Here is a 27,754-nt window from a genome sequence, read left to right as displayed (position 1 = left end):
TTTATCTTGGTTCCTGACACTATCTTTACTTTATTTATCTTGGTTGTATCAGTTCCAGTTCAGCCACTTTCCACTTTAGCAAACGGTCTTTCATCTGGATGGTCTTTAGAAGATGGTTCCTTCTTGGACTACAGCAATGGCAGACCAGTTTGATACAATTTACTACATTTGGTGTGTGTGTGTGTTGACCATATGACCACTTTCAACCTCTGCAACAATGCCGGCAACACTGATGTGTCTATTTTTCCAAACACAACCTCTGGATATGACACAGAGCATGTGCGTTCAACTTCTTTGTTCGACCACGGTGAGACCTGTTCTGACTGGATCAAGCTGTAGGGTCTGTGCATAATTGTAAAAATGTACAGATATATTGATTGAGAATGTCTCCCAAATTCCATATTATATAATTTAAATTGAGGTTGCAAATAGAAAGCAGAATTGAAATTCTATGACGTTCCAATTGATAATTGGAGGGTATTCTCGAATCATGCTTTATACTATATTCCATAAATGACTGTTTTAGCTATTTTATAGTAATACTATGAACTAGTGTTGTCCCGATACCAATATTTTGGTACGGTACCAAAATTATTCTGATACTTTTCTGTACTTTTCTATAATTTTCTAAATGAAGGGGACCACAAAAAATTGCATTATTGGCTTTATTTTAACAAAAAATCTTACGTTACATTAAACATATGTTTCTTATTGCAAGTTTGGCCTTAAATAAAATAGTGAACAAAGGCTCCTAATTAGTCTGCTGACGTATGCAGTAACCATTCTAGTATTTTGTCAAAATTATTAAGGACAAGTGGTAGAAAATTAATTATTAATCTCCTTGTTCATTTACTGTTAATATCTGGTTATTTTCTCTTTTAATATGTTCTATCTACATTTATGTTAAAATGTAATAATCACTTATTCTTCTGTTGTTTGATACTTTACATTAGTTTTGGATGATACCACAAATTTGGGTATCAATCTGATACCGAGTCGTTACAGGATCATACATTGGTCATATTAAAAGTCCTCATGTGTCCAGGGACGTATTTCCTGAGTTTGTATATATATATATTTTTTTTTAAATGAAAGAAGATGTTGTGATGCCAAAAAATATAGATGTAATCATAGTAGTATCGACTAGATACGCTCCTGTACTTGGTATCATTACAGTGGATGTTGGGTGTAGATCCACCAATGGGGGGTTGGGGATAATATGATTCATTAGTATCGCGGTACTATACTAATACCGGTATACCGTACAACCCTACTATGAACCTTGTGTCCACATTATGTTCTAACAATGGCAAATTTGGTTTATTGACAATTAGGAATAAAAGCATCCTTTAGGCAAACAATAATTTATTTTGATATATTATCACTTTCCAATTATGGTAAATAGTGGAAAAATACTTAATTTCTCAGACTGCTTTACTTTTAACCAATTATTCAAAATGGATGCAATCTGTATTTTGTTTTAGTCTTAGTGAAGTATTTTTACTATTTAATGTAGTGTGTGAATGTTGTCAATCTGTGTTGGCCCTGCGATGAGGTGGCGACTTGTCGAGTGCAGCTGGGATAGGCTCCAGCACCCCCCGCCACCCAATAAAGGACAAGCGATAAATAATGGATGAATGGGTGGAAGCCAAAAACTTTGTTAAAGGGGACTACCGTGTGATGATTTTCATTTAAAAACCCTTCCTGGTGGTGTATGAAACATATTTGGAATAAACTTTGTGCTCAAATCTTGCGTACATTTTGCTCCACGGTCACTTTTTTTAACCTGTTTTTCGAGTTTGTCTGCAACCTGGCCGTTTGTGGAGGCGTTTCCTGGTTGCCATTGAAACCCTGTTCTACCCTCTTAAAAAGTATCAAATTTATATCTTCAAAAGTGTACACTGTTTTTTAAATATATTTATTGAAGTCATTTTATTCCCAGACACGGTCAAAAATAAACTTATGAAAACGTTCAATGGGTCACCGGTCACAACATTAAGTGCACCTGCAGACTCGCCAATAGATCAGACTAGCTACATGAAAAATATACTTTTGGCAGAATTTAAGCCACTGCATGTTTTACGTCACTGTTATTATGTGCATGCCAAGATTGTATGGAAAAAAATACTTTATCCTACCTTTTTGTGTGTTCCTCTCCCACTGTTTGAGAGTTCGACTTAATGTCCAAATAAGGACATCCACCTCGATGTGTCACTGCTGCAAAATCCTGAGAAAAAAAAGCATCCAAAACTGCGTAAACGTTATGGTTTGATGCTTTGTTTAACACGAGTATCTAGCTTTGTAACAACATTTATATGTCAGAAAATATTAATTCCATCAAACGTTCCAAATTAGCAATAAGGAATTTCTCTGAATTGCAATAAATTGAATTCAAATTTCTATAATTGCAGTTTAAATTTAATTTTAACATCATGTACGGTGGAGCCAGTTTCATTGAAAATTCAATTCTTAGAATTAAATCTATTAAAATGTAAAATGTTTTACTGACATTATACAGATGTATGAATGAGTCTTAACACCGAAAAATGGGACTGCTTTCATATGTTGAGAGCCGATACAACGGAAACGATATGATGTCTACTATCCTGACGTGTATCAGACAGAAACTACTTTCTGAGTAGAACAAATACTAGCATCTCTCTGCTTTTTACCACCTGCGCCTCCTTCAGTCCTATGTGGTTTTGATGACTGAGAACGTCCAGTGAAAAACAGGGAGGTCCGAATGTGTGTTTGTCTTTGTGTGTTGTTGTTAGACTCATTGTTTCCTGTGTTATTCGGACACCATGTTTGTGTTGGCGTTGGGGGCTGTAATTCCAGCAGAAGTATTTACTTTCTCCTCATCTTTTGTGTCCCTGCTTCTCGTTACAGTGAATAATACGCAAGCATCTGGGCTAGACTCGTTTTTAAGAAACGGTCTGTCAGTGTGTGTGCGTGTGTTGAGTTTGAGTTTATTTGGAACATGCATGCATACAATATGATACATCAAAATGTCCAATTTCTCTATTCAACATGTTTGAAAAGGAGTAGGAAGAAGCAGAGCTTATTTAATCCTACCCCTTTTCCTTTATATAGCAGTTGCTGACACTTTCGTTCACTTCCTGTTCTCAATTTATTCACAATATACTCCATAAGTAATAACATTAAAAATACATAAATAATAATTAGTGAAGTAAGTTATATTTCATATATTGAAATAAATAAGATTATCTAGAAAATGAATGGATGTATGAAATAAATTCAGAATGTTCATCATGGTTCTTCTTCTTTGTACTTTGTAAACACTTTAAGTTTGAAGAGTTTCTTGAAGTGGATCATATTGGTACATTACTCGATTTATTTACTTAATCAATTCCATAATTTAATTCCACGTACTGATATACTGAAGGTCTTAAGTGTTGTACGTGCGTTCAAATGTTTTAAATAACATTTTTCTCTAAGATTATATTTCTCTCCTTTTGTTGAGAATAATTGTTGTATATTCTTGGGTAGCAGGTTATAGTTGGCTTTTTGCATAATTTTAGCTGTTTGCAAATTCACTATGTCGTAGAATTTCAGTATTTTTGATTCAATAAATAAAGTGTTTGTATGTTCTCTATATCCAACATTATGTATTATTCTAACTGATCTTTTTTGTAACACATTTCTACACAATAACTCAGATATGGTAACACTAGCGAGCAGTAAAGAATATGAAGTGATTTTTGGTCTACAACATGTTTTGCTTTATTCAATATTGACATTTTTCTTGCCACTTTATGTTGTATATTTTTTAACAATAAGCAAGATAGGGGAAGACAACAAATGTTAAAGCACAGTGATCTTTAATACCTGACAATTTGAAACTGCATCAGTATTGACTACTAAAATGTCTGACCCACAACAAGAGTAGAGAAAAATAAGGAACTTATTGACTACTGTATTTTTCGGGCCATAAAGCACACTGCCGATGAGCGGGTCAATTCAGGTCTATTTTCATACAAAAGGCGCATTAGGGGTAATATTAAGATTTTTTTCTACATTTACGAAACCCAAGACCAGTGAAGTTGGCACATTGTGTAAATGGTAAATAAAAACATAATACAATGATTTGCAAATCCTTTTCAACTTATATTCAATTGAATAGACTGCAAAGACGAGAAAATTGAGGAATGCTCATCAAACACTTATTTGGAACATCACACAGGTTAACAGGCTAATTGGGAACAGGTGGGTGATATGATTGGGTATAAAAGCAGCTTCCATGAAATGCTCAGTCATTCTCAAACAAGGATGCGGCGAGGTTCACCACTTTGTGAACACATGCGTGAGCAATTTGTCCAACAGTTTAAGAACAACATTTTTCAACAAACTATTGCAAGTAATTTAGGGATTTCACAATTTACGGTCCGTAATATCATCAAAAGGTTCAGAGAATCTGGAGAAATGACTGCACGTAAACGATGATATTACGGACCTTGGATCCCTCAGGTGGTACTGCATCAAAAAGCGACATCAGTGTGTAAATGATATCACCACATGGGCTCAGGAACACTTCAGAAAACCACTGTCAGTAACTACAGTTGGTCGGTACATCTGTAAGTGCAAGTTAAAACTCTACTATGCAAAGCCAACGCCATTTATCAACAACACCCAGAAATGCAGCCGACTTCGGTGGGCCCGAGCTCATCTAAGATGGACTGATGCAAAGTGGAAAAGTGTTCTGTGGTCTGACGAGTATCCACATTTCAAACTGTTTTTGGAAACTGTGGACTTCCTGTCCTCCGGAACAAAGAGGTAAAGATAGGTGCAAAGTTCAAAAGCCAGCATCTGTGATGGTATGGGGGTGTATTAGTGCCTAAGGCATGGGTAACTTACACCTCCTTGAAGGCACCATTAATGCTGAAAGGTACATACAGGTTTTGGAGCAACATATGTTGCCATCCAAGCAACTTGCTTATTTCAGCAAGACAATGCCAAGCCACGTGTTACAACAGCGTGGCTTCATAGTAAAAGAGTACTAGACTGGCCTGCCTGTAGTCCAGAACTGTCTTCCATTGAAAATGTGTGGTGCATTATGAAGCCTAAAATACCACAATGGCCTGTTGAACAATTTACAGTAAGCTGTACATCAATTGCAAGAATGGGAAAGAATTCCACCTGAAAAGCTTAAAAAATTATTCTCCTCAGTTCCCAAACATTACAGTGTTGTTAAAAGAAAAGGCCATGTAACACAGTGGCCTTTCCTTGTACCATAATGTTTCGTGTATGTACACAGTATAATTTGAAACAACTACAGGATGGCGAATGGGATATATCGAGGTTGTCTTTGACCATACATTCATTATTATCTGTAAAGGCAGAATTAAATACCAATTGTTAATTGGATCTAATTAGCTTGTGAATACATATTGTTCTCGTCAGTTTATAAATAAACTTTTTTTTCCCAGTTTCTCTCCATCTAGTTGTTGATGTCCTCTCTGCACATCTTTGATGATAATAGTTCAGCGGCGTATCTCGAGTGGAAAATTGTGTTTTCTATCATTTGAGGGGACAGTGTGGATTACTCACAAACAGCACACTTCCTCACTCTCCCTTGACAGTCATGGCTGAAGGATGTTGGCAACAGGTGTACAGTTGGGACACTCCTCTGACAGCCCTGGCGCACACAAACAAATAAATAAATAAGGTACAATACAAAAAATGTGTGTATGTGTGTGTGGGAGCTGGTGACAGGAAGCTGGTCTCGCTGGGCGGTGCGCTCCACTGCAGCTAATTAACCCCAGGAAAAAATTGCAATATGCAAATGTTGTTTAGATAATTCACTATCCCGTGACATGCCAGGTATAAGTCAGTCACTCTGCTGAGAGTAAAGACCAAAACAACATGTTTGAGCTGCTGGGAACGGAGCGAGGGTGTAAATGGAGGCATTGCAGCTGCCATTATGAAGCTTTTATATCAAGTTCTTATAAATAAATAAGCAGACAAGGACCGCACCGTTTAAAGTGAAGATGTCTTGCATGTTAGATTTGCAACACAACCAACTTGGCTTATGTCAGGCGCAATTACAAAGAAGGCGTGTGAAGAACAAGCGGTAGCAGAAGGTAGGAGCGAGGGATGGAGTTAATGAAACAGGTCTCTGTGATGAAGGGTGACATGGCGGAGGGGAGAGCGGGGAGGCTTCAAAAGACTTTGATGTCACAGCCTTTCAGACAGACATCTCTGTCTCTGCATGCCCTCCTCCATGAACACTGGCCTGCACGCACACACACACACACACACACATTCAACCCTGATGGCAGGAGGGCAGGCCAGAGCACAGTTGCCTGCTCTTGCATCATACCCTGCGAGTGGAGGCGGGTGCTGACACTACAGCCCCCACCTCCTGCTAATCTAACGGTAAACACTCTGACAGGTTAATTTACCTCAAGACAAACACAGCAACAAAAACGCACATCATCAGTTTATTTTTATTTGTATTATTTTTTTTTTTTTACATTGCTCTATTACAGTCAGTGTATTGTCCCAATAATTTAGTATGATTGTTGCACAAAGCTGAAATTACTAGCAAACTTTGTTAAAGTACAGTTGTGGTCAAACGTTTTGAATGATGGAAATTGAATGATACTAATGTAAGATTGCATTGCATCATCATGGATGTGGTGGCCATCACAAGTAACAACATACCGTCGTGGTCAAACGTTTACATACACTTGTAAAGAACATAATGTCATGGCTGTCTTGAGTTTCCAATAATTTCTAAAATTCTTATTTTTTTTGTGTCAGAGTGATTGGAGCACATGCATGTTGGTCACAAAAAAACACTCATGAAGTTTGGTTCTTTTATGAATTTATTATGGATCTACTAAAAATGTGACCAAATCTGATGGGTCAAAAGTATACATACAGCAATGTTAATATTTGGTTACATGTCCCTTGGCAAGTTTCACTGCAATAAGGCGCTTTTGGTAGCCATCCACAAGCTTCTGGTTGAATTTTTGACAAAATTGGTGCAGTGCAGCTAAATTTGTTGGTTTTCTGACATGGACTTGTTTCTTCAGCATTGTCCACACGTTTAAGTCAGGACTTTGCTAAGGCCATTCTAAAACCTTAATTGTAGCCTGATTTAGCCATTCCTTTACCACTTTTGACATGTGTTTGGAGTCATTGTCCTGTTGGAACAACCAACCTCTGGAGTGATGATTTTAGGTTGTCCTGAAGAATTTGAAGGTGATCCTCCTTTTTCATTGTCCCATTTACTCTCTGTAAAGCACCAGTTCCATTGGCAGCAAAACAGGCCCAGAGCATAATACTACCACCACCATGCTTGATGGTAGGGATGGTGTTCCTGGGATTAAAGGCCTCACCTTTTCTCCTCCAAACATATTGCTGGGTGTTGTGGCCAAACAGCTAATTTATTGTTTAATCTGACCACTTAACTTTCCTCCAGAATGTCTTAGTGCTAGAGTGTATTAGTGTTCCTGAAAAAAGGGACCCAAGCACACATACTGTACAGTAGATTTTTACAGCTAAATAAGTATATATTTGTTATACACACATACACATTGGCTCCACGGACAAATTTTTTCTCTCAATGTGGCCCCAGACTCAAAATATTTGCCCAGCTCTGCGCTAGACCATCAGTGATGCAATTGTGTCTGTTTTTAAGTCCATCTAATGGTGATGCAATTGTGTCTGTTTTTAAGTCCATCTAACAACAAAAATTTCACTTTTGGGAAAATATTTCATTTTTCTACAGCAGTGGTGCTCAAACTTGTTTCACCAAGTACCACCTCAGAAAACACATGACTGTCCAAGTACCACAATTATGACAATTTCGAAGTCGTCCTAAGTATTCATTAAAAACAAGGCAGAGGTTTTATTTAGCAGGTATATTGTAACATTATACACGGATTGAACAGTAAAACCATGTTTGAATATAGGAGAATGAAACTGTTAAATTACAATATTTGATTAAGTGATTCTTTGGCATATCACTAGATAGCGCCCGAGTACCAGTTGTGGTACCCGTACTACAGTTTGAGAATCACTATTGCTAGAAAATTGTCGAGCTTGTGAAAACAGGCGGTATAGCTTGGTTGGTAGAGTGGCTGCGCCAGCAACTTGAGGGTTCCAGGTTTGATCCCCGCTTCCGCCATCCTAGTCACTGCTGTTGTGTCCTTGGGCAAGACACTTTACCCACCTGCTCCCAGTGCCACCCACACTGGTTTAAATGTAACTTAGATATTGTGTTTCACTATATACAAACCCTGTTTCCATATGAATTGGGAAATTGTGTTAGATGTAAATATAAACAGAATACAATGATTTGCAAATCCTTTTCAACCCATATTCAATTGAATGCACTACAAAGACAAGATATTTGATGTTCAAACTCATAAACATTTTTTTTTTTTTGCAAATAATAATTAACTTCGAATTTCATGGCTGCAACACGTGCTAAAGTAGTTGGGAAAGGGCATGTTCACCACTGTGTTTCATGGCCTTTCCTTTTAACAACACTCAGTAAACATTTGGGAACTGAGGAGACACATTTTTTAAGCTTCTCAGGTGGAATTCTTTCTCATTCTTGCTTGATGTACAGCTTAAGTTGTTCAACAGTCCGGGGGTCTCCGTTGTGGTATTTTAGGCTTCATAATGCGCCACACATTTTCAATGGGAGACAGGTCTGGACTACAGGCAGGCCAGTCTAGTACCCGCACTCTTTTACTATGAAGCCACGTTGATGTAACACGTGGCTTGGCATTGTCTTGCTGAAATAAGCAGGGGCGCCATGGTAACATTGCTTGGATGGCAACATATGTTGCTCCAAACCCTGTATGTACCTTTCAGCATTAATGGCGCCTTCACAGATGTGTAAGTTACCCATGTCTTGGGCACTAATACACCCCCATACCATCACAGATGATGGCTTTTTAACTTTGCGCCTATAACAATCCGGATGGTTCTTTTCCTCTTTGGTCCGGAGGACACAACGTCCAAAGTTTCCAAAAACAATTTTAAATGTGGACTCGTCAGACCACAGAACACTTTTCCACTTTGTATCAGTCCATCTTAGATGAGCTCAGGCCCAGCGAAGCCGACGGCGTTTCTGGGTGTTGTTGATAAACGGTTTTCGCCTTGCATAGGAGAGTTTTAACTTGCACTTACAGATGTAGCGACCAACTGTAGTTACTGACAGTGGGTTTCTGAAGTGTTCCTGAGCCCATGTGGTGATATCCTTTACACACTGATGTCGCTTGTTGATGCAGTACAGCCTGAGGGATCGAAGGTCATGGGCTTAGCTGCTTACGTGCAGTGATTTATCCAGATTCTCTGAACCCTTTGATGATATTACGGACCGTAGATGGTGAAATCCCTAAATTCCTTGCAATAGCTGGTTGAGAAAGGTTTTTCTTAAACTGTTCAACAATTTGCTCACGCATTTGTTGACAAAGTGGTGACCTTCGCCCCATCCTTGTTTGTGAATGACTGAGCATTTCATGGAGTCTATTTTTATACCCAATCATGGCACCCACCTGTTCCCAATTTGCCTGTTCACCTGTGGGATGTTCCAAATAAGTGTTTGATGAGCATTCCTCAACTTTATCAGTATTTATTGCCACCTTTCCCAACTTCTTTGCCACGTGTTGCTGGCATCAAATTCTAAAGTTAATGATTATTTGCAAAAAAAAAAAAAGTTTATCAGTTTGAACATCAAATATGTTCTCTTTGTTGCATGTTCAACTGAATATGGGTTGAAAATGATTTGCAAATCATTGTATTCCGTTACATCTAACACAATTTCCCAACTCATATGGAAACAGGGTTTGTAAAAGCGCTTTAAGTCACTAGAGAAAAGCGCTATATAAATACAATTCACTCCACTTCACTTCTAAGAAATATCGTAAGTGTAATGTCAAACCCATTCTAGGATCTTTATGACCTTAAACTGTCCCATACGAAATAAAGTAAATACAACGAATGCGTTCCTGAGTTGTATTTACATTTGGCCTCCACAAAGTCAAACACAAACTGGAGCTAAACCGTCTTTTTAGCTACAAAGTCAAACATCAAACCGCCATATGGGACGTGGCTTTGTTGCGTTTTTGTGATTCAGCCACAGGATGATGTCGTAATGGAAAAACTGAAGTGTGACAGTTACCATACAACTGGAAATGGAACGTACTGCTCATTACAATAATAGCACTGCAATTACTTCAATATCAAGTGTTAATAATTGCTATTAGGTGACTGAACGGCGCTGCAAAAACTTTCCAGTCCTGTCCTGTGCCTGTGTGTGAGTGGTTCACTCTATTTTAGTTGTAATATAAATAAATAGATGATAAATGATAAATGGGTTATACTTGTATAGCGCTTTTCTACCTTCAAGGTACTCAAAGCGCTTTGACAGTATTTCCACATTCACCCATTCACACACACATTCACACACTGATGGAGGGAGCTGCCATGCAAGGCGCTAACCAGCAGCCATCAGGAGCAAGGGTGAAGTGTCTTTCCCAAGGACACAACGGACGTGACTAGGATGGTATAAGGTGGGGATTGAACCCCAGTAACCAGCAACCCTCCGATTGCTGGCACAGCCACTCTACCAACTTCGCCACGCCGCCCCCCATGTACAATATACAGTGGTTAACCTACTTGTATACTTGTATAAAATATTGCCTAACTATTTGCCTGCACGATTAAAGGTTTTATGGAGCATGGAATCTCAAGGGATGAGACAATATGGCTTAAAAGGGACCGATTATGCAACACTAACTGTTACGATCCATTCGTACCTGTTTTTGTGTATTTGGGTTCTGCATACAGTACAAACAAATACAAAATAAATAAACCATGGAGGCATGGCATGTATATTATATTGCCTTCCTTCATATTTCCTTCAAACGAACCGTTTGGAATTTGTCCAATTTGTGGCATTTTTCCAATTCGGAACAATTTTCCAGTTCTTGACGTCAGCGGCTATCTCCATACACAGTATCGTAAAGATTAACCCGAACAACTTTGTGCAATTTTGCCATTGTAGTCCGACGTGGTTATCATTAGGTTCTTTCTTTTCCTATATCCTCTCGCTGTGTGGGTCAGATTGGCTCGTGCATGCACATGCATCCTCCGCTGTTTTTCCATTACTAATACAAAGTTGCCTATAGTTCAAACTTAATCTATCAACAGACTCGCTATAGAAGTGCTAAAAAATACCGATGGGTAGAAGACGCTGTCGAAGTGCAGACACGTAAATCAAACAGCGCACAAAACGGTACATCCTGAAAAGATGGTCAGAAAGCGGTTTGAAGATCATCTGTAAAACATTATCTATGCAACATTTTGACTAAAGAACCACCATGACATGTTATATAGACCACAAGGAAGTGTTTTGAATTTAGAAAAACTTTGTAATATGACTCCTTTAACATCTTGCTCGTATGTTGTCTGGGTTTTAGATTTGTATTTACCTTTTGCACCAGATTCCTCATGCAATTCAATGGCAAATTATGTCACTGTTGAGTTCCAGTGTTAATGGTTCATTTTCAGAAAATGTATTAGAGAGACGTGATACCTGGATGGGGTACCGGTACCAGTATAGTATCGCGGTACTAATGAATCAGAAACGGTACTAAACTCTGTTTGAAAAGTACCGTCTGGTTTTACGAGCAGAGGAGCATGTTTGACAACACACAATCACGGAGTACTTACAAGCAGACACAGTGTGTAGACAGAAAATGGAAAATGGACGCATTTTGTTCTAAAAACTAACAATAAAGGTGAAGTTATAACACTGAAACGCCCTCAGGAACAGGTGCTTTAAAACATAGCGGCTAATGTCCATCTGCTGTCCGCAGTGTTTTAGCTACTTCTAAATCACTAATCCTTGTCTCCATGGTGACAAATAAAGTAAGTTTCTTCAATCAATCAATCAATCAATGTTTACTTATATAGCCCTAAATCACAAGTGTCTCAAAGGGCTGCACAAGCCACAACGACATCCTCGGCTCAGATCACACATCAGGGCAAGGAAAAAGTCAACCCAATGGGACAATGAGAAACCTTGGATGGGACCGCAGATGTGGGGACACATTTTTTTTTTGCGAGGGCTGTCTCCGTAGAGTGATTTGCCCTGAAACCGGATTGAAAGGGTTCACAGAGATTGTTAGACGCTAAGTGTTCATTTAGTTGCTGTGCAACAATTTGTTCGAGGATTTTCGAAATAAACAGAAGGTGGGACACCGGCCGGTAGTTTACCATGAGGTCAGGATCGAGGTTAGGTCTTTTGAGCAGAGGATGAATAACCGCTTTTTTGAATGCTAGGGGAACAGTGCCGGAGGAAAGTGATAAGTCTATAATATTAAGCACTGATGGACCTAAGGATGCAAAAAGCTCCTTGATAAGTTTCCCAGGAAGTGGGTCAAGTAAACATGTTGTTTGTTTTATTCCACTTACACACCGTAATAATTCCTCTAATGTTATTTCATCAAAAAGAGAGAGACTATTTTGGAGGGCAGTATCCGTCGTATATACAGTCGTATCTGTGTTAATAGAACCCAGTTGTAGCTGCGATACGTTGTCTTTAATCTCCTCTCTAATGAGTTAAATTTTCTTATTAAAGAAATTCATAAAGTCATCTGCCGAGTGGGTGGAGCTACTGGGAGGAGTCCCTTGTTGGGTTAGCGATGCTACTGTACTAAACAAAAATTTAGGATAATTTTTGTTGAGGCGGATAAGATTTGAATAGTATTTAGCTTTAGCTAAGGTAAGCATGTGTTTATAAATTATTAAACTATCACCACATGCTTGATGGAAAACCTCAAGTTTAGTCACGCGCCATCTGCGTTCCAGCTTTCTACATGATAATTTAAGAGCTCTAGTTTCTTCTGTAAACCATGGGGTATGCCTTTTAGGGGCCCTTTTTAGCTTTAGCGGTGCTATACTATCAATGGTTTCGCGCAGGGCGTCATTAAAGTTGTTAGTGAGGTTATCAATAAAGCCCACATAATTTGGGAAAGGTGCCATTACCGAAGGCAGTAGGCCAGCAAGAGTCATCGTTGCAGCATTAATGTTGCGGCTGCTAAAGCAGTTATTATTATTATTAGCTTGATGACAATGAGTCAGAACTTCAAATTTTATAAGGTAATGATCGGACATTACTTTAGTATACGGGAATATCATAACTTTGGAGGTGGTGACACCCCTGACAAGAGCTAGATCTATCGTATTATGCGTGGGTTAATTTATTACTTGTGTAAGACCACAGCGATCAATTATAGTCCGAAGCGCCACGCACGGAGGGCGATGGGGTATTCATATGGATATTAAAGTCCCCTATTATGATTATATTGTCGGCATGCGTCACTAGATCAGCGACACACTGAGAATTCACTCATAAAGTCCGAATAGGGCTCTGGGGGGCGGTAGATAACAGCCAGGTAGAGAGGAAGCGGTGCGACAGACCTCATAGTAAGCACCTCAAACTATTTATATTTATTACTAAGGTTGGGGGTAAGGTTAAGGTTTTCATTGTATATTAGTGCGACCCCCCCCACCCCCCACCCCTTTTAAGGGAACGGGCAATATGTGCATTCGTATAGTTAGGAGGAGATGCCTCATTCAGCGCAAAAAAAATTTCTAGTTTGAGCCAGGTTTCGCTGAGACCAATGACGTTAAGATTGTTGTCTCTAATGACCTCATTTACTAATAACGTTTTGGGAGACAATGATATTATGTTTAAAAAGCCCATATTATAGGTAGTGGGCTGTTTTGAGGAGTTTTTGTTAAAATTATCCGTAGTAGTAATATTAATAATCAATCAATCAATCAATGTTTATTTATATAGCCCTAAATCACAAGTGTCTCAATAATGTTGTGTTTATTTTGCGTAGTGCGCTTTAAATAATGTCGACCATATCTAGAAATTGATATGACGGGAATTTTCAGATTGTTTGCTTGGTGCTGCGATACACTGAACACATCAAAATTTGCCACCTCAGTAGAATGCACAGTCACTGCAGAAAAAACCTTATGTGAGTTGTGTATTATTCTGGGAGAAATGCTATGTGTGCAAGAATTTTCCAACCTGGCGCTGGCTAGTTCTAGCTTAACTGACTCCTCACCCGGACTAACAGACTCTGTAATTGCCTGTGACCGGGCTTGCTCAAGTGTAGTTAGTCAAGTGTGACTCAAACAAAACTATGTTCCTAGGCAGGATGATGGCGCCTTCCTGGTTAGGGTGAAGGCCGTCTCTCATCAACAGGCCTGGTTTGCCCCAGAAAGAGGGCCAATTATCAATAAATGTTAGTCCCTGTTGTCTACAAAAACTAAACAGCCACTTGTTAAGCGAGACTAATCTGCTATATCTCTCATGGTTGCGTCTCGCAGGCAGGGGGCCAGAGACAAGTACTCGATGCCTGGACATCTTTCTAGCGAGATTACAAGTCCTAGCTATGTTCCTCTTTGTAATCTCTGACTGTCTCATCCTAGTGTCATTGGAGCCAACGCATACAACTATGTTCGCATAGCTAGTGGTGCATGTAGCCTGTCATACGTGTTTACTAGGCCGGTTGCGAGTTAACTCCCTAAGATTAGCTTCAATGTCAGGTGCTCTCGCCCCGGGAATACACTTAATTGTGGTTGGTTTGCTAAGCTTTATGTTTCGGGTGATGGAGTCCCCTATGACTAAGGTGTGGTGCCCGGTAGACTGGGGTGTAGGACTAGCTAAAGGATTAAATCTATTATGCGTCTCAACCGGTTCACCATTGCTTATAGGCCACTTAGGGCTGCTACAAGCTGGGCTAGTCAGCTCGCTACAGCTAACGCTAGCAGATGTGTCTGCAACGTCTAAAGTTACGAAATTACTCTGCTCTAACTGGCGAACATGGCCCTCTAGCAGAGCCAACCTATCCATGAGAACGGTGCACGAAGCGCAGGGAGCCATACTCACAGTATTTTTTTCACCGAGTGAAGTTCTTGCTGTCTTCAGGGAATTGGTCGCGACGTGCGGGGAGCAGATTCCTTCAGACCGACTCCGCCTTTCTCCACGCTAGCTTCGTTAGCTTAGCAGCTAGCTAGCTGAGGGAGGGCTGGTGAGATAGAGATCGGGTGATTTGCAAGTTAAATAAGACTACTAAGTATGTTTGGGAAATAGTGAAGAAATCTATAAAACAATTAAAAGCACACATATAGAACGATACTTATCTTTTTCGCAACAGCGAGCAGTCAGTGAGCAGTCACTCTACTGCATAATGTGATGTATCATCCCTGCAGGATGAGGAATAGCTAAACATGCTTCACTACACACCGTAGGAGGATACAATATCTCACCGGCGTCACAATATAAACAAATGCCATGGGTGGATCTACACCTGACATCCACTGTAATGATACCGAGTACAAGAGCGTATCTAGTTGATACTCCTGTGTTTACATCAATATTTTTTATCGTCATAAAATATTTTTTCTTTCAAAAAAAAATCATATTTGCGCCCGAATGCAGCTGAGATAGGCTCCAGCACCCCCCGCAACACTGAACGGGACAAGCGGTAGAAAATGGATGGATGGATGTTTATAAACTCGGGAAATACATCCCTGGACACATGAGGACTTTGAATATAACCAATGCATGATCCTTTAACTACTTGATACCTAAATGTGTGGTATCATCCAAAACAGAAAGTAAGCAGATATTAACAGTAAATAAACAAATAGATTAATAATATTTTTTTACAACTTGTCCTTCTCAATGTTGACAAAATGATAGAATGATAATTGACACAATATGTTACTGCATATTCCTCCCTGCTTGGCACTCAGCATCAAGGGTTGGTATTGGGGGTTAAATCACCAAAAATTATTCCCAGGCGCGGCCGCCGCTGCTGCTCACTGCTCCTCTCACCTCCCAGTGGGTGATCAAGGGTGATGGGTCAAATGCAGAGATAATTTTTCCACACCTAGTGTGTGTGTGACAATCATTGGTACTTTAACTTAATATGTCAGCAGATTAATTAGGAGCCTTTGTTTGTTTTCATACTACTAAAAGACAAGTTGTCTAGTATGTTCACTATTTTATTTAAGGACTACATTGCAATAAGAAACATATGTTTAAGATTTTTTGTGCTCCCCTTTATTTAGAAAAGTATCGAAATACACGAGACAACCCTATACTGGGACTTGGCAAAATCCATTCATCAGTAAATGTTTGTTATGCAGTCACATTTGACTCCATTAACAGATGCAGATTTGTTTCTTAGTAGTTTAAGAAATTCTTATTTTAGAAAATGTGTTAATATGAGTGTTGCATTCTGTTATTTGCCATCATGTGTTGTTCTGCTTCATGTGTAGTGCAGGAATGCATGTGTTGTTGATTTTTATGGCCAAGCAGACAGTTTGATAGGAAATCAAAGTCCCAAATCAATGTCACAAGTTCATTAAAGTATGCCCTTTTCACTCATCTCTTTTTACAAATGTTCTTTCCAGCCCTGGATCAGTGTTTACACCTCGCTTTAATTAGACGTGTCCACTCTTCACAACGTGTATTTGTTGATGATTTATGTCTTAAAGTGTACTTTGCATGTATCTTTTCTCTTTTTTTGTTTTTCTTTTGACCTTCCCAAGTATCTTCTCATGCGGCCGCCACTGGCGTATAGATAGGCCATTGATTGCGCAACCAGTTACAAATTAAGATTTAAACGTTACCTCTCCGAGCTTATTGAGTTTTACATTTAGGGCATTTGCAATATGCAAGACTTATTGATTGAGTAAGGAGTGCCTCTTTATAGATATATCCTCAGGCTACCATCACTTTTCTCTTTCTTTTTCGTTTCCTTTCACTGTACCGTAACATTTTTATTACTGTTACACCTCAACTTATGAGCTAAATTGGTTCCATGACAGAGCTCCTAACTCAAAAAAGCTGTATCTCAAATCAACGTCTCACGGTGCTCCTCTCTGGGTCCGCTATACAGTTGTTGTTTTTCTGTATTTCTGGGTGTCGTCCGCATTTTCTCCTCTGCGCTCTCCTTCGCACTCACTTTCCCCGTTTCAATGGTTGGAGGGGAGGATTGTGTCGATATCTGTCTGTAGGTTTTAGACAATCACACTTTAAAGTAGCAGTAGAGTGGAAAAACAAGTTGACTTTACATGCTTAATTGTGTTTCATTGTATCCGTTAAACCATATCCAATTGTATTTACAAAGTATGTGCAAATACTGTCTAAACTTCACAAAATGCCCCAATTTCAGTCTGCCGTTGTGAATATTATTCTCTGAATATCTTTGGCGATTTCTGTAGATTCAACGTCACTGTAGTAACCATTCTGCTCTCTGTCCATGTTATTAGATCAGTCATACTGGAAATACGTGAAAAATGGAAAGAGATGTGCTGTTTATCATTCACAATCCTTATGTAAGACAAGAACACATGTGCTATGTTGTTTTAATGCATTTGAAATCGTGAGTCAACAGATCTATTGTGCCCATTTTACCTTCTAAAAACATCCAGAAACCACCAAAAATACTCCCATTTATATGTTGTGACCTGAAAATTACCCAAAAGAGAGTGATATTGTTATTATAAGTGCTAACACAGACAGCCTATTTTAGTGGCGGATTGATAGCAGTGAGCTAATGCTATCTCACGCTGCTTTTGCTGACACACTAAGCCGGCGGCTGCTTCTGCTTTGTCGCAAACTTACTAAAAGTAAATTCAAGATTATAATTCATGCATCTCTCACCCGGTAGTCGACAAATGTGGCCATGGGACCGACAGGCTGGTCAACTTTCACATCCCCTAAGATGGCAAAAACGCAGCAACATTTTTTGAACCCTTTGTGAGGATTGCGATTAAATCTTCATCTAAACAGAGTTATGTGATCATCCCGTCGGTCGGCATCCCAGCGAGAGTGCCGAGAGCGTTTTAGTATGGTTAATTTATATGTTTAGCACCTAGCAATGCTGCTGATGCTATCAGTGTCACATTAAAGCTGCATCCGTTTAGCACTCGGCTTCTAAAACTTTTTGCTCATCCTTTTTTTTGTTTGAAAATATAAGGTTCTGGAACATATTTTTTTCCCCAAAGTAATCGGTGTTGGCTCTCACAAATGCTGTTTGATTAGCATTGTTGTTGATGGGCAAGAGATCTGTGGTTCCTAGCGCTATGTCACGGATCACGTGACTGGCTTCCTTATTAACTCTCAAAATGGCTCGGGAATATCCGTGATATTGATACTATTTTGGTCGCATTTATTTATTTGCAAACTTCAGAAGTCTTTTGGTGTCATAAATCAGATGTATAGGATAATAGCTTCAATATAGAGGCAACTTGTTTTTCCACTCTACTGGTACTGTAACCAGCAGCGGGGAGGCTCGTAACTTAAATGTATTCTCCCAGCTAACTTAAAGCATAACAAAAAGCCGTGAGGCAGCTGGTATCTCAGAATACTTGTAAGTTGAGGTATCACTGCACATGTTTGACTGATGCTTCTGTCGAAGTCCTAAAATATTTCATTTTCTGTCGTTTTTTTGTTTTTTTTGACGATGTGTGTTTTTTTTTTGTTTTTTTTTCCAGGAAAACAGTTCCTCTGAGGAACACGTGTTGTACGTGTGGGATCACGTTGTGTCCAAAGCTGCAGCCAAGAATGTCTTCATCGTGGCCCACAGCTATGGAGGGTTGTCCTTTGTCGAACTGGTCAGTGTTTCACATTTCTGCTTTTCTCACCTTGCGCCCCAATGAAATATGACACAACCAGCAGATCTATTGAACTAAAAAAAATAAAGCGCATACACAGCTTCTCAGGAGCATTTAGATGATTTTTGACGAACAATAACAAACTGTACAGCTTCTGTTTACATATATGACTTATTTTATGACTACAGTTTGGTGCTGTAAAGGTTTTAAGATATGACATGGCTTTCTGTTGAGGTTATGCACAAAATAAGAATAATAGTGAGGGATAAAGTCCAGCTGGTCCTTTGTTTTCTGAAAACGTCACTTAAACATGCATTTAAACCAACACACAAAAATTACAGTGAACATATAGTGAAACAAAAACTGAATACTGTTTTGTTTTTCTTATTATAAATACATAATCAAAGCAAATACAAAGAAGATAGAGACAAAGTGTGTGAACTCCATTTTTGCTAATCCATTTTATGTGCCAAGTTTATCCCAAAGTAGTTTTTTGTGGCTTTGGGCTGCAAATAAACAAACATAGAAGAATGAGACGTGACAAAAGAGGACTGTTCTACGATTCAAGTTGAAGTTATCCATGAGCTCTTCCTTGTTTTCTGTCTAAATCAGGCCAAACATTGAATATATGGAATGTGCATTACTGCGACTAATCAGTTGTGTCGGGAATAAGCGGTAGAAAATGGATGGATGGATGGAATCAGTTGTGTCCCAAAATGATGTTATCATTCATTGACAAATCCACGACACCTAATAAAGTTATTAACTAATAAAGTTGTTATCCAGCTGTTATCCACATCTTCAATGTTTGGCCTGGTTAAGCCGGAAAACAAAGAACTTCAAATGGATTTACAAAACTTTTTTTATACACTTGCAGTTTTTTTTTGTGTGTTTTCAAATTAAAAAACTAGTAAACTAACGGTACAATGTATTTTGCATTGTAGGCTCATTATTTGATAAATATCAAGTCAGATTGTTTCTCACAAACCGTAGTCTGCCTATCTTCATGGTACTTGTTGTGATAAACTAACCAATGTTACAGTCAGTTATGCATTTTTATTTTTCTGAGGGACTCTTACACGTGACACATTATCTGTTGTTGTAAATAAGTTGATATTTGTTTAATAAATTGACACTTTTCTGCATGAATACGAATGTATAGCTCAGGGGTCGGGAACCTTTTTGGCTGAGAGAGCCATGAAAGCCAAATATTTAAAAAAATGCATATCCGTGAGAGCCATATAATATTTTTTAACTCTGAATAAAACTTAATGCATGCATTTTTAAGTAAGACCAACATTTTTAGAGTATAATAAGTCTCTTAATCTTTTTAATAACATTGTTATTCTGAAGCTAACCGATAATAATTAAAATACTTCTAAAATTAATGCAACTTTTTGAACAGGTGCGATAAAAAAAAAACATATGGATGGATTAAAAATGCATGAGAATGTTTTATATTTTGAACGTTATTTTTAACACTGTGTTTACCAGCGGAATTATTCATTACTTATCGTGTTAAGCAATGTCAGTTAAGATGTATCTGAGAGCCAGACGCAGTCATCAAAAGAGCCACATCTGGCTCGAGAGCCATAGGTTCCCTACCCCTGGTATATCTCATTGTTAGCACAAGTACCTGCCCTGTTCAGTCCTGTACCGAGTGTTTGTATAATCTGTGAGTGCAGTCAGGTTACCAGAATGATTCCAGTTTTGTTTTTGAATAACAGATGCATTGCACAGTTCATCTCCATTCACTTTTATTGAGGACATTTCTCAGATCCAAAGAAAGCAGGAAGTACACTGTCGTGGGGAACTAAAGCTGGCCGCAATGGTGCTTTCAGGAATGTTTTTTTCCATCTCTTTACCTCACCTATTCTTTTTAAAGTGTTTTGTCAATTTAATTTGGCTGCTAAATATTCATGCAGTGCTTTGTCCGTGACAATCTCTTGGGCTTTCTGACTGTATGACGACAACTCGCTACTTCGCCTATTTGTATCCTCCTTTCCTTCTGTCGTGGTTTTAGTCGGTATCTCAGTTTATAGGCGTTGGCGAGGTTACCGCCGTAGTCTTTTAAGTACTGTCCTTGTCAAGCACATGCATGCGGTACAGTGTGTGTGTGTATATAAATACATCTGCATACAGTTCGTGCGGTGTAGCGTTGAAAACATCAAGACAAAGAGCTGGAAGTTCATTTAAGTGACAGTGTTCGTAAATGCCACCGTCAGGTTTCCCTAGAGGTCTTACCAGCTTCTGTTGTCTATTATTGTCGAGAATCCTTTACAACTTCCAACCTGGGACTAATTGGGAACCCAGATAGAGACTTGCAGCTTTGTCTCGGCCGTTTGACATTTGAGCCAAATGCAAACTTTGGTGCACATGCAGAATTATACAAATGATTTAAAGTAACATTTCTTAGCTGTTATCTCACTCGCAACTACATGCCCATGCCCACTACACTTATAAATCGTGCACACACACACACACCATCTACTTAATTGAGGAGAAATTGGTCCAGCGGGATGAGATGGGGAGGTGTGTGTGTGTGTGTGTGTGTGTGTGTGTGTGTGTGTGTGTGTGTGTGTGTGTGTGTGTGTGTGTGTGTGTGTGTGTGTGTGTGTGTGTGTGTGTGTGTGTGTGTGTGTGTGTGTGTGTGTGTGTGTGTGTGCAGAGCAGAGAGCCTTGCGGGATGAACTGTTCGACACATGAGAAGACCCAGAGAAAACAAGCTGTCTGCGGGTTAATTACTGCTCCCCTTTGCAGTTAATAAATACATTTCTGATCAAGCCCATCAAAAGGGCCCGCTGTTAATTTTTTCCTGCGCGCTCCCCTTGCTCCGGAGCATGTTAACCCCTATGTGGCCCACTCAAGTGTTTCATTGCAATTTGATTTCTTTTTTAAAAACACTGCGTACGGACTAATTATAGCTACATCAAAGAGGAGCTAACTGCCTTTGAATGTGAGTGCAGCGAGAGAAGCTACAGGGCCAAAGGCTGCTCGCTCTGTCTGGTTCACCCCCACCCCTTTTTTCCGCCCCTTTACCCTTGCACTCTTTCTTGAGCAGAAACACGTTCCCCTAAATCCATTTCAGTTCAATGTTGAATCTCTCCTTCTCTTTACTGACACTTCCCTCTCAGATGTGCCGCTTTTAAATTACCGTATGTCACATAAAAAAAAATTGGTTCTCACACAATTTTTTTTTGTAGATAATTTCAGAAAATATTGACTTTCCTGCTTTTATACCAGGGGTGCCCACACTTTTTCTGCAGGCGAGCTACTTTTCAAATGACCAAGTCGAGGGGATCTACCTCATTCATATATATCATTTACAGTATATGTATTGATTTATGAAATAGACGTTTTTGTTAACAAGTTATAGTGTTTAATGATAATACAAGCATGTTTAACACATATCGATTCCTTTCTTTCATGAAGACAAGAATATAAGTTGGTGTATTACCTGATTCTGATGACTTGCATTGATTGGAATCAGACAGTAGTGATGATAACGTCCACACTTTCAAATGGAGGAGAAAACAAGTCCTTCTTTCTGTCCAATACCACGTGAAAGTGGTTGCTTTTTGGCATCTTATTTGTCCAGCTTCCATACTCCTTTTTATACACTTTACAAGAAATACAATGTGCTAGCTTTCTGAGACTCTTATTATGTTAGCGCAGGCAGGATGAAGCAGCGCTTTTATTGTGAAGACAGGAACTGTGCGGTTTGTCTTTAGAGTTTTGACGGCAGGTACGGCGCGAGAGTCTGTTGAAATAAAAAAAGTGTTGCTCGCCTTCCTGTCGGTCATTTTTTCTTAATAATGATCTGGCAGCAGCCAGTGTCATGTCACAAGACCCTCGGGTGCCGTGAATGTCAATCAAGTGACGTATAGGTGAAGAGTGATGATAGCTCATTTTTAGGTCTATTTTTTTTAACGCCTGGCTAGCTTGAGGTCGTCACCCCCTTAAACCACACTATTTTGCGGATCACGACCCCCGCTGTAACCCGCCTGGTTCAGTCCCTGCTTTTTTCTGTTCCGTCCTGGACTCGAGCCTGGGTCAGCCGGCATGAGAGACGTCATGCTATAGCCCGGGCTATCAACACAATAGTATGAGTAACCCAACATGATTTGTTGAAAATACTGCTAATATATTGGAAAAACAGGCCAAACCTCAAATGATGTATCCCAACTACACGTCCAGTACATTGAGAGACTTACGAGTCATTCCTTCATCCAGTAATTACTGATGAGTTTCACAAAAGGGACCAGATTTAGGGGACAAAACCACACAAAGAATCAAGGTTTGATTGCCTTCATTCTTTTGATCAGTCTTCACTGCCAGAAGTCGACTTGAACACGGAAGTGTCTCTTCCAACGCAGTGGCGGGCCGTGCATTTCACACCTAGGCCTTCAGTGATGTCCTACTTGATAAATACTTCACATAATTTATGTCACCATGACCACGTCTGGAGAAATACACAGAAACACACATGGCGCTACAGGACATTGAATCGCCTCGATAGTGGACATAAAGGGCTAATTTCTGGCGAATTAAAAAATCTAAATTATTGTGAAAATATATTAAAACGTGACAAAAATGAAGAAATAAAATATTTGAACTCACCCATCGGATGCCGTAAGCCGGGGGTACCGCTCGTAGTTTGTGGATTGGAAGTTGGAAGTGGCGGAAAAAACCTTTCACCGGTCGGCCGACCTCGTCTCACGAGATCTAGCCTCTCTTGAAATGTCCTTCTTGAAAATGGCCTTGCAAATTTATATCTGCAACCTAATCAACATTGTGCTCTCCTTAGCAATGTGTGGATCCGGTGCGGCTCTGTTGATTTGCAAAACACTTCCTACTCACGAAACTCACAACTTGTGATTGGAAACGTACTCATATATGTCATGTTTAACGTGTGGCTAATTCGGGAGGGCAACTGTCAACAACTCGTGGTCTGAACGGCTATCGCATACTGTCTACCAACTGCGGAGCACTGCACAGACTGCCACATTGTTGATTCAAAAACCCTCTTTCGGATTTCATGCAGGGCTGGCAACAAGCTAGCTGAATTATGATTGGATGAAAGCTCTAAAGTAAAAAAAAAGCAACACTGGAGGCTAATGTGACATGAAGAGAATATGACACAGCTTGATTCCCCTTAGTAGCGATGGACGGCTGAGTAGTGCTTATACAGCAGCAGCCGGCCTCCCAAGCTCCTATTCCCTCCCGTCTGTTGCAAGTTATGTTGATTCTATGTAACTTGTTTATGTGTGCTATGGCTAGGCTCAGTCTGGACAACCTCCCTGGAGTCCAGCCTTTCTACTGAATGTTTTTTTTACTCCCCCGCCCCCAACGTTTGTTTACCTGTTTCTGACCTTTTTTTGTAAGGGCCGCCGGAAGTTGGCGGACCCGTCAGCAATCCTTTTTCTGTCTCCCTGTAATGTTTGTCTGATCTTGAATGGGATTGTGCTGAAAATCTAAATTTCCCTTAGGGGATTAATAAAGTAGTTCTGATTTTGATTCTGATTCTGATGAATACTTTCATGTACACTATATTGCCAAAAGTATTTGGCCACCTGTCTTGACTCACATATGAACTTGAAGTGCCATCCCATTCGTAACCCATAGGGTTCAATATGATGTCGGTCCACCTTTTGCAGCTATTACAGCTTCAACTCTTCTGGGAAGGCTGTCCACAAGGTTTTGTAGTGTGTTTATAGGAATTTTCGACCATTCTTCCAAAAGCGCATTGGTGAGGTCGCACACTGATGTTGATCGAGAAGGCCTGGCTCTCAGTCTCCGTTCTAATTCATCCCAAAAGTGTTATATCGGGTTCAGGTCAGGACTCAGTCAAGTTCATCCACACCAGACTCTGTCATCCATGTCTTTATGGACCTTGCTTTGTGCACTGGTGCACAGTCATGTTGGAAGAGGAAGGGACCCGCTCTCAAACTCGTCCATTTTCTTATAATAAAGCTGGCAGTTGACTTTGGAATATTTAGGAGCGAGGAAATTTCACGACTGGATTTGTTGCACAGGTGGCATACTATGACAGTTCCACGCTGGAAATCACTGAGCCCCCTTAGAGCGGCCCATTCGTTCACACATATTTGTAAAAACAGTCTCCATGCCTAAGTGCTTGATTTTATACACCCAAGTGATTAGGACACCTGATTCTGATCATTTGGATGGGTGGCCAAATACTTAAATTAAATTAAAAATGAAATGAACTTTTATCAATTTATGATCATGATTTATGTTAGACCAGCAGAGAAGGTCCTGCTGGCCCCGACGGCACACCACTGTTCCAATGTAACCTATGCACTCAGAAAGTGGGAAAAAAGAGCAGTCTTATTGGAAAGGATGGGGCAGCATTATATAACATCTTATATAAGAAGGCATCTGTCTCTTAGCGCACAAATGTGTGGGTGCCAACCCGCTAGCTGATGCAACAGCCCCGACCAAAATATGAGTGCAGATTTAAGTGAACATGCCTCATGCATGTAGTGGCCAAATGTCTTTCTGACACTTTCTGCAGAAGGCCATCAGTCTCTTTCTATAAAATATCTCACTTGCGTTGTGTGTGTAAAGTGAACAAGTGTCAGCTGTGGGAAGCGATGCTCAACTCGAAATCGACAGATTTGGAGATTTCCACTCTATACCGTGAAGGATGGGAGGGCGGAAACAAGTGCCAAACACTCGCTGGTGAGTCAGCCCGAGTTGGAAAAGTTAGCTCTACTTAGCAACTCTGTTTTCTTTCCTTTTGCCCCCTCTTTTTTTTTGTTGTTCTCATGTCTTTTGTGCTATACCGGATCCCCCCCCACTTGCCCAGTCAGGGTGACCCCCGGGGCAGCAGCAGGGCCAACTCTGCCCTCTGTGCAGGACTCTCACTTCATGACTGGCATGGTAACAGCCCGTTTGGGACAACCATTTTTTTACTCCTCATTTCCTTTGTTTAACAGCACTAGGAATTAGTCATGTATACATTTATTATGACATTTTTGTTTATCATCAGAACCAACATGGAGCAGCACATCGGAATTAATTGAGTCGTATAGAAAACAAAACCTCTTATAAGTTACCAACATCTAATGTTAATGGTATTTAGCAGGAAACATAGAAAAGGTTAAATATATATATATATATATATATATATATATATATATATATATATATATATATATATATATATATATATATATATATATATATTATATTATTTTCAGTCGGAAGTTGCCCATTTCCACACTGTTTCCTGAGTTTGTGCTTACCTAACCTCACATCCTGCACTAAGCTCACTGCTGAATGCAAAGACATGAAACTGATATATATATATATTTTTTTTTTTCATTCGCATCCCACTCACTGCAAACAGTATTATTCTCCAAAATGTATTCTTTTAAATGTGTCAAACTAAGAAAAAGGCCAGCTTTCCTTGTATTTGTTCTATATAATTCATGTAATGTTTTGGCTTTGTTTAATACTATCATTTTTAATATTATCAAAATAATAAGTAAAAAATTATAAATAATGTTGTGCTGCAGATTGTAGCTTGCAAGCTCTCTTCACAATATTGCTTTAAAATACTCACCTATTACTAATACAAAATGCAAATTAATCTACCGTATTTTCCCGACTATCGAGGTCATTGGCATATAAGCTGCACCTACTAAATATTAGGGGAAAATATATATGTTTTCATAAATTAGCCAGACTGCTATATACGTTGCGAAAATTAGTTATTTACACAGAAATGTTATGTAGATGTTTATTTACATACCTTAATTGTTTCCTACACAGCAGTAAAACGGATGATCATACAAAACAGAGGTCATCATCATAGAACCACTAGCTGCAGAAGCTAGTGATTAGCTAAACAGACACAAAAACTCTTGGTGAAATTACTGAGGAATTTGTGAAACCAAAACAATACAAAAATAATGCCATTTTAAGTTAATAATACAACACACTCGTAAATGTGTTAGCACATTAGCTAATGCTAACAACACTCGCTTGATTACATTACGATGGCACGTACAAATTTGTATGAAAACACTCCTACAGACATCGCACATGGGACGGTTTAGTATAAACAGTTTTTTTAATTATATTGTAAACCTTGAGTGATGAATAAAGAATTCATACGAGTAGAAACGCTATGGGCGGTTAGAAGGCGGAAAGGCACTTTACTTTCGGTTAAAAACACTGAATGGAAGGACACTGCAGCACCTGCAGTGAACGAAGTCGTCTAAAAGGAAACTCCTTAACCAGGCCACACCCAATCAAAGCGTAAAGTAGCGACCTATAGTCTGGAATTTACGGTAATCATCTTAGTGTAAGCCTGTATATATTGGTGTAATATGTCAATTTGTACAGTACAGGCCAAAAGTTTGGACACACCTTCTCATTCAATGTGTTTTCTTTATTGTCATGACTATTTACATTGTAGATTGTCACTGAAGGCATCAAAACTATGAATAAAAACGCATGTGGAATTATGTTGTTCTTAATCTGTTTGACAATTTGCTCACGCATTTGTTCACAATGTGGTGACCCTCGCCCCATCCTTGTTTGTGAATGACTGAGCATTTCACGCAAAAGCTGCTTTTATACCCAATCATGGCACCCACCTGTTCCCAATTAGCCTGTTCACCTGTGGGATATTCCAAATAAGTGTTTGATGCGCATTCCTTAACGTTATCAGTCTTTTTTGCCACTTGTGCCAGCTTTTTTGAAACACGTTGCAGGCTTCAAAATCCAAACAAACTAAAATTTGCAAAAATTAACAATGTTTTCAGTTCGAACGTTAAGTAGTTTGTCTTTGCAGTCTTTTCAAGCATTATATAATCAATGACGGTCAGTATGGCTTTAGGTCCAAACGAACAACCTCAATGGCGATAACTGAAGCCATTGAAGAAATTACTAATGCACTGGAGCATAAAGGATATGCAGTTGGTATTTTTATTGATCTAAAGAAAGCCTTTAATACCACTAATCATTCAATTCTACTAGATAAAATGGGAATATATGGAATTAGGGGGCTGGCTGGTGACTGGTTAAAAAG

The 27,754-nt window shown here is 39.3% G+C and overlaps 1 protein-coding gene across 7 annotated transcripts in view; it reads left to right on the top strand.

The window, feature by feature from the left end:
• The window catches only part of arb2a (ARB2 cotranscriptional regulator A), a 450,847-nt gene that overhangs the window by 188,989 nt on the left and 234,104 nt on the right, over positions 1–27,754 (top strand). For all 7 annotated transcript variants that reach the window (XM_062051000.1, XM_062051001.1, XM_062050995.1 and 4 more), the window contains one exon: positions 18,574–18,693. In XM_062051000.1, the coding sequence (XP_061906984.1) occupies positions 18,574–18,693 (120 nt within the window). The remainder of the gene's footprint in view (positions 1–18,573; positions 18,694–27,754) is intronic.

This window comes from Entelurus aequoreus, linkage group LG06 (assembly GCF_033978785.1).
Source record: "Entelurus aequoreus isolate RoL-2023_Sb linkage group LG06, RoL_Eaeq_v1.1, whole genome shotgun sequence".
Lineage (NCBI taxonomy): Eukaryota > Metazoa > Chordata > Actinopteri > Syngnathiformes > Syngnathidae > Entelurus > Entelurus aequoreus.
Note: the sequence above shows the minus strand (reverse complement) of the source record. Positions and strands in the feature narration are given on the sequence as shown.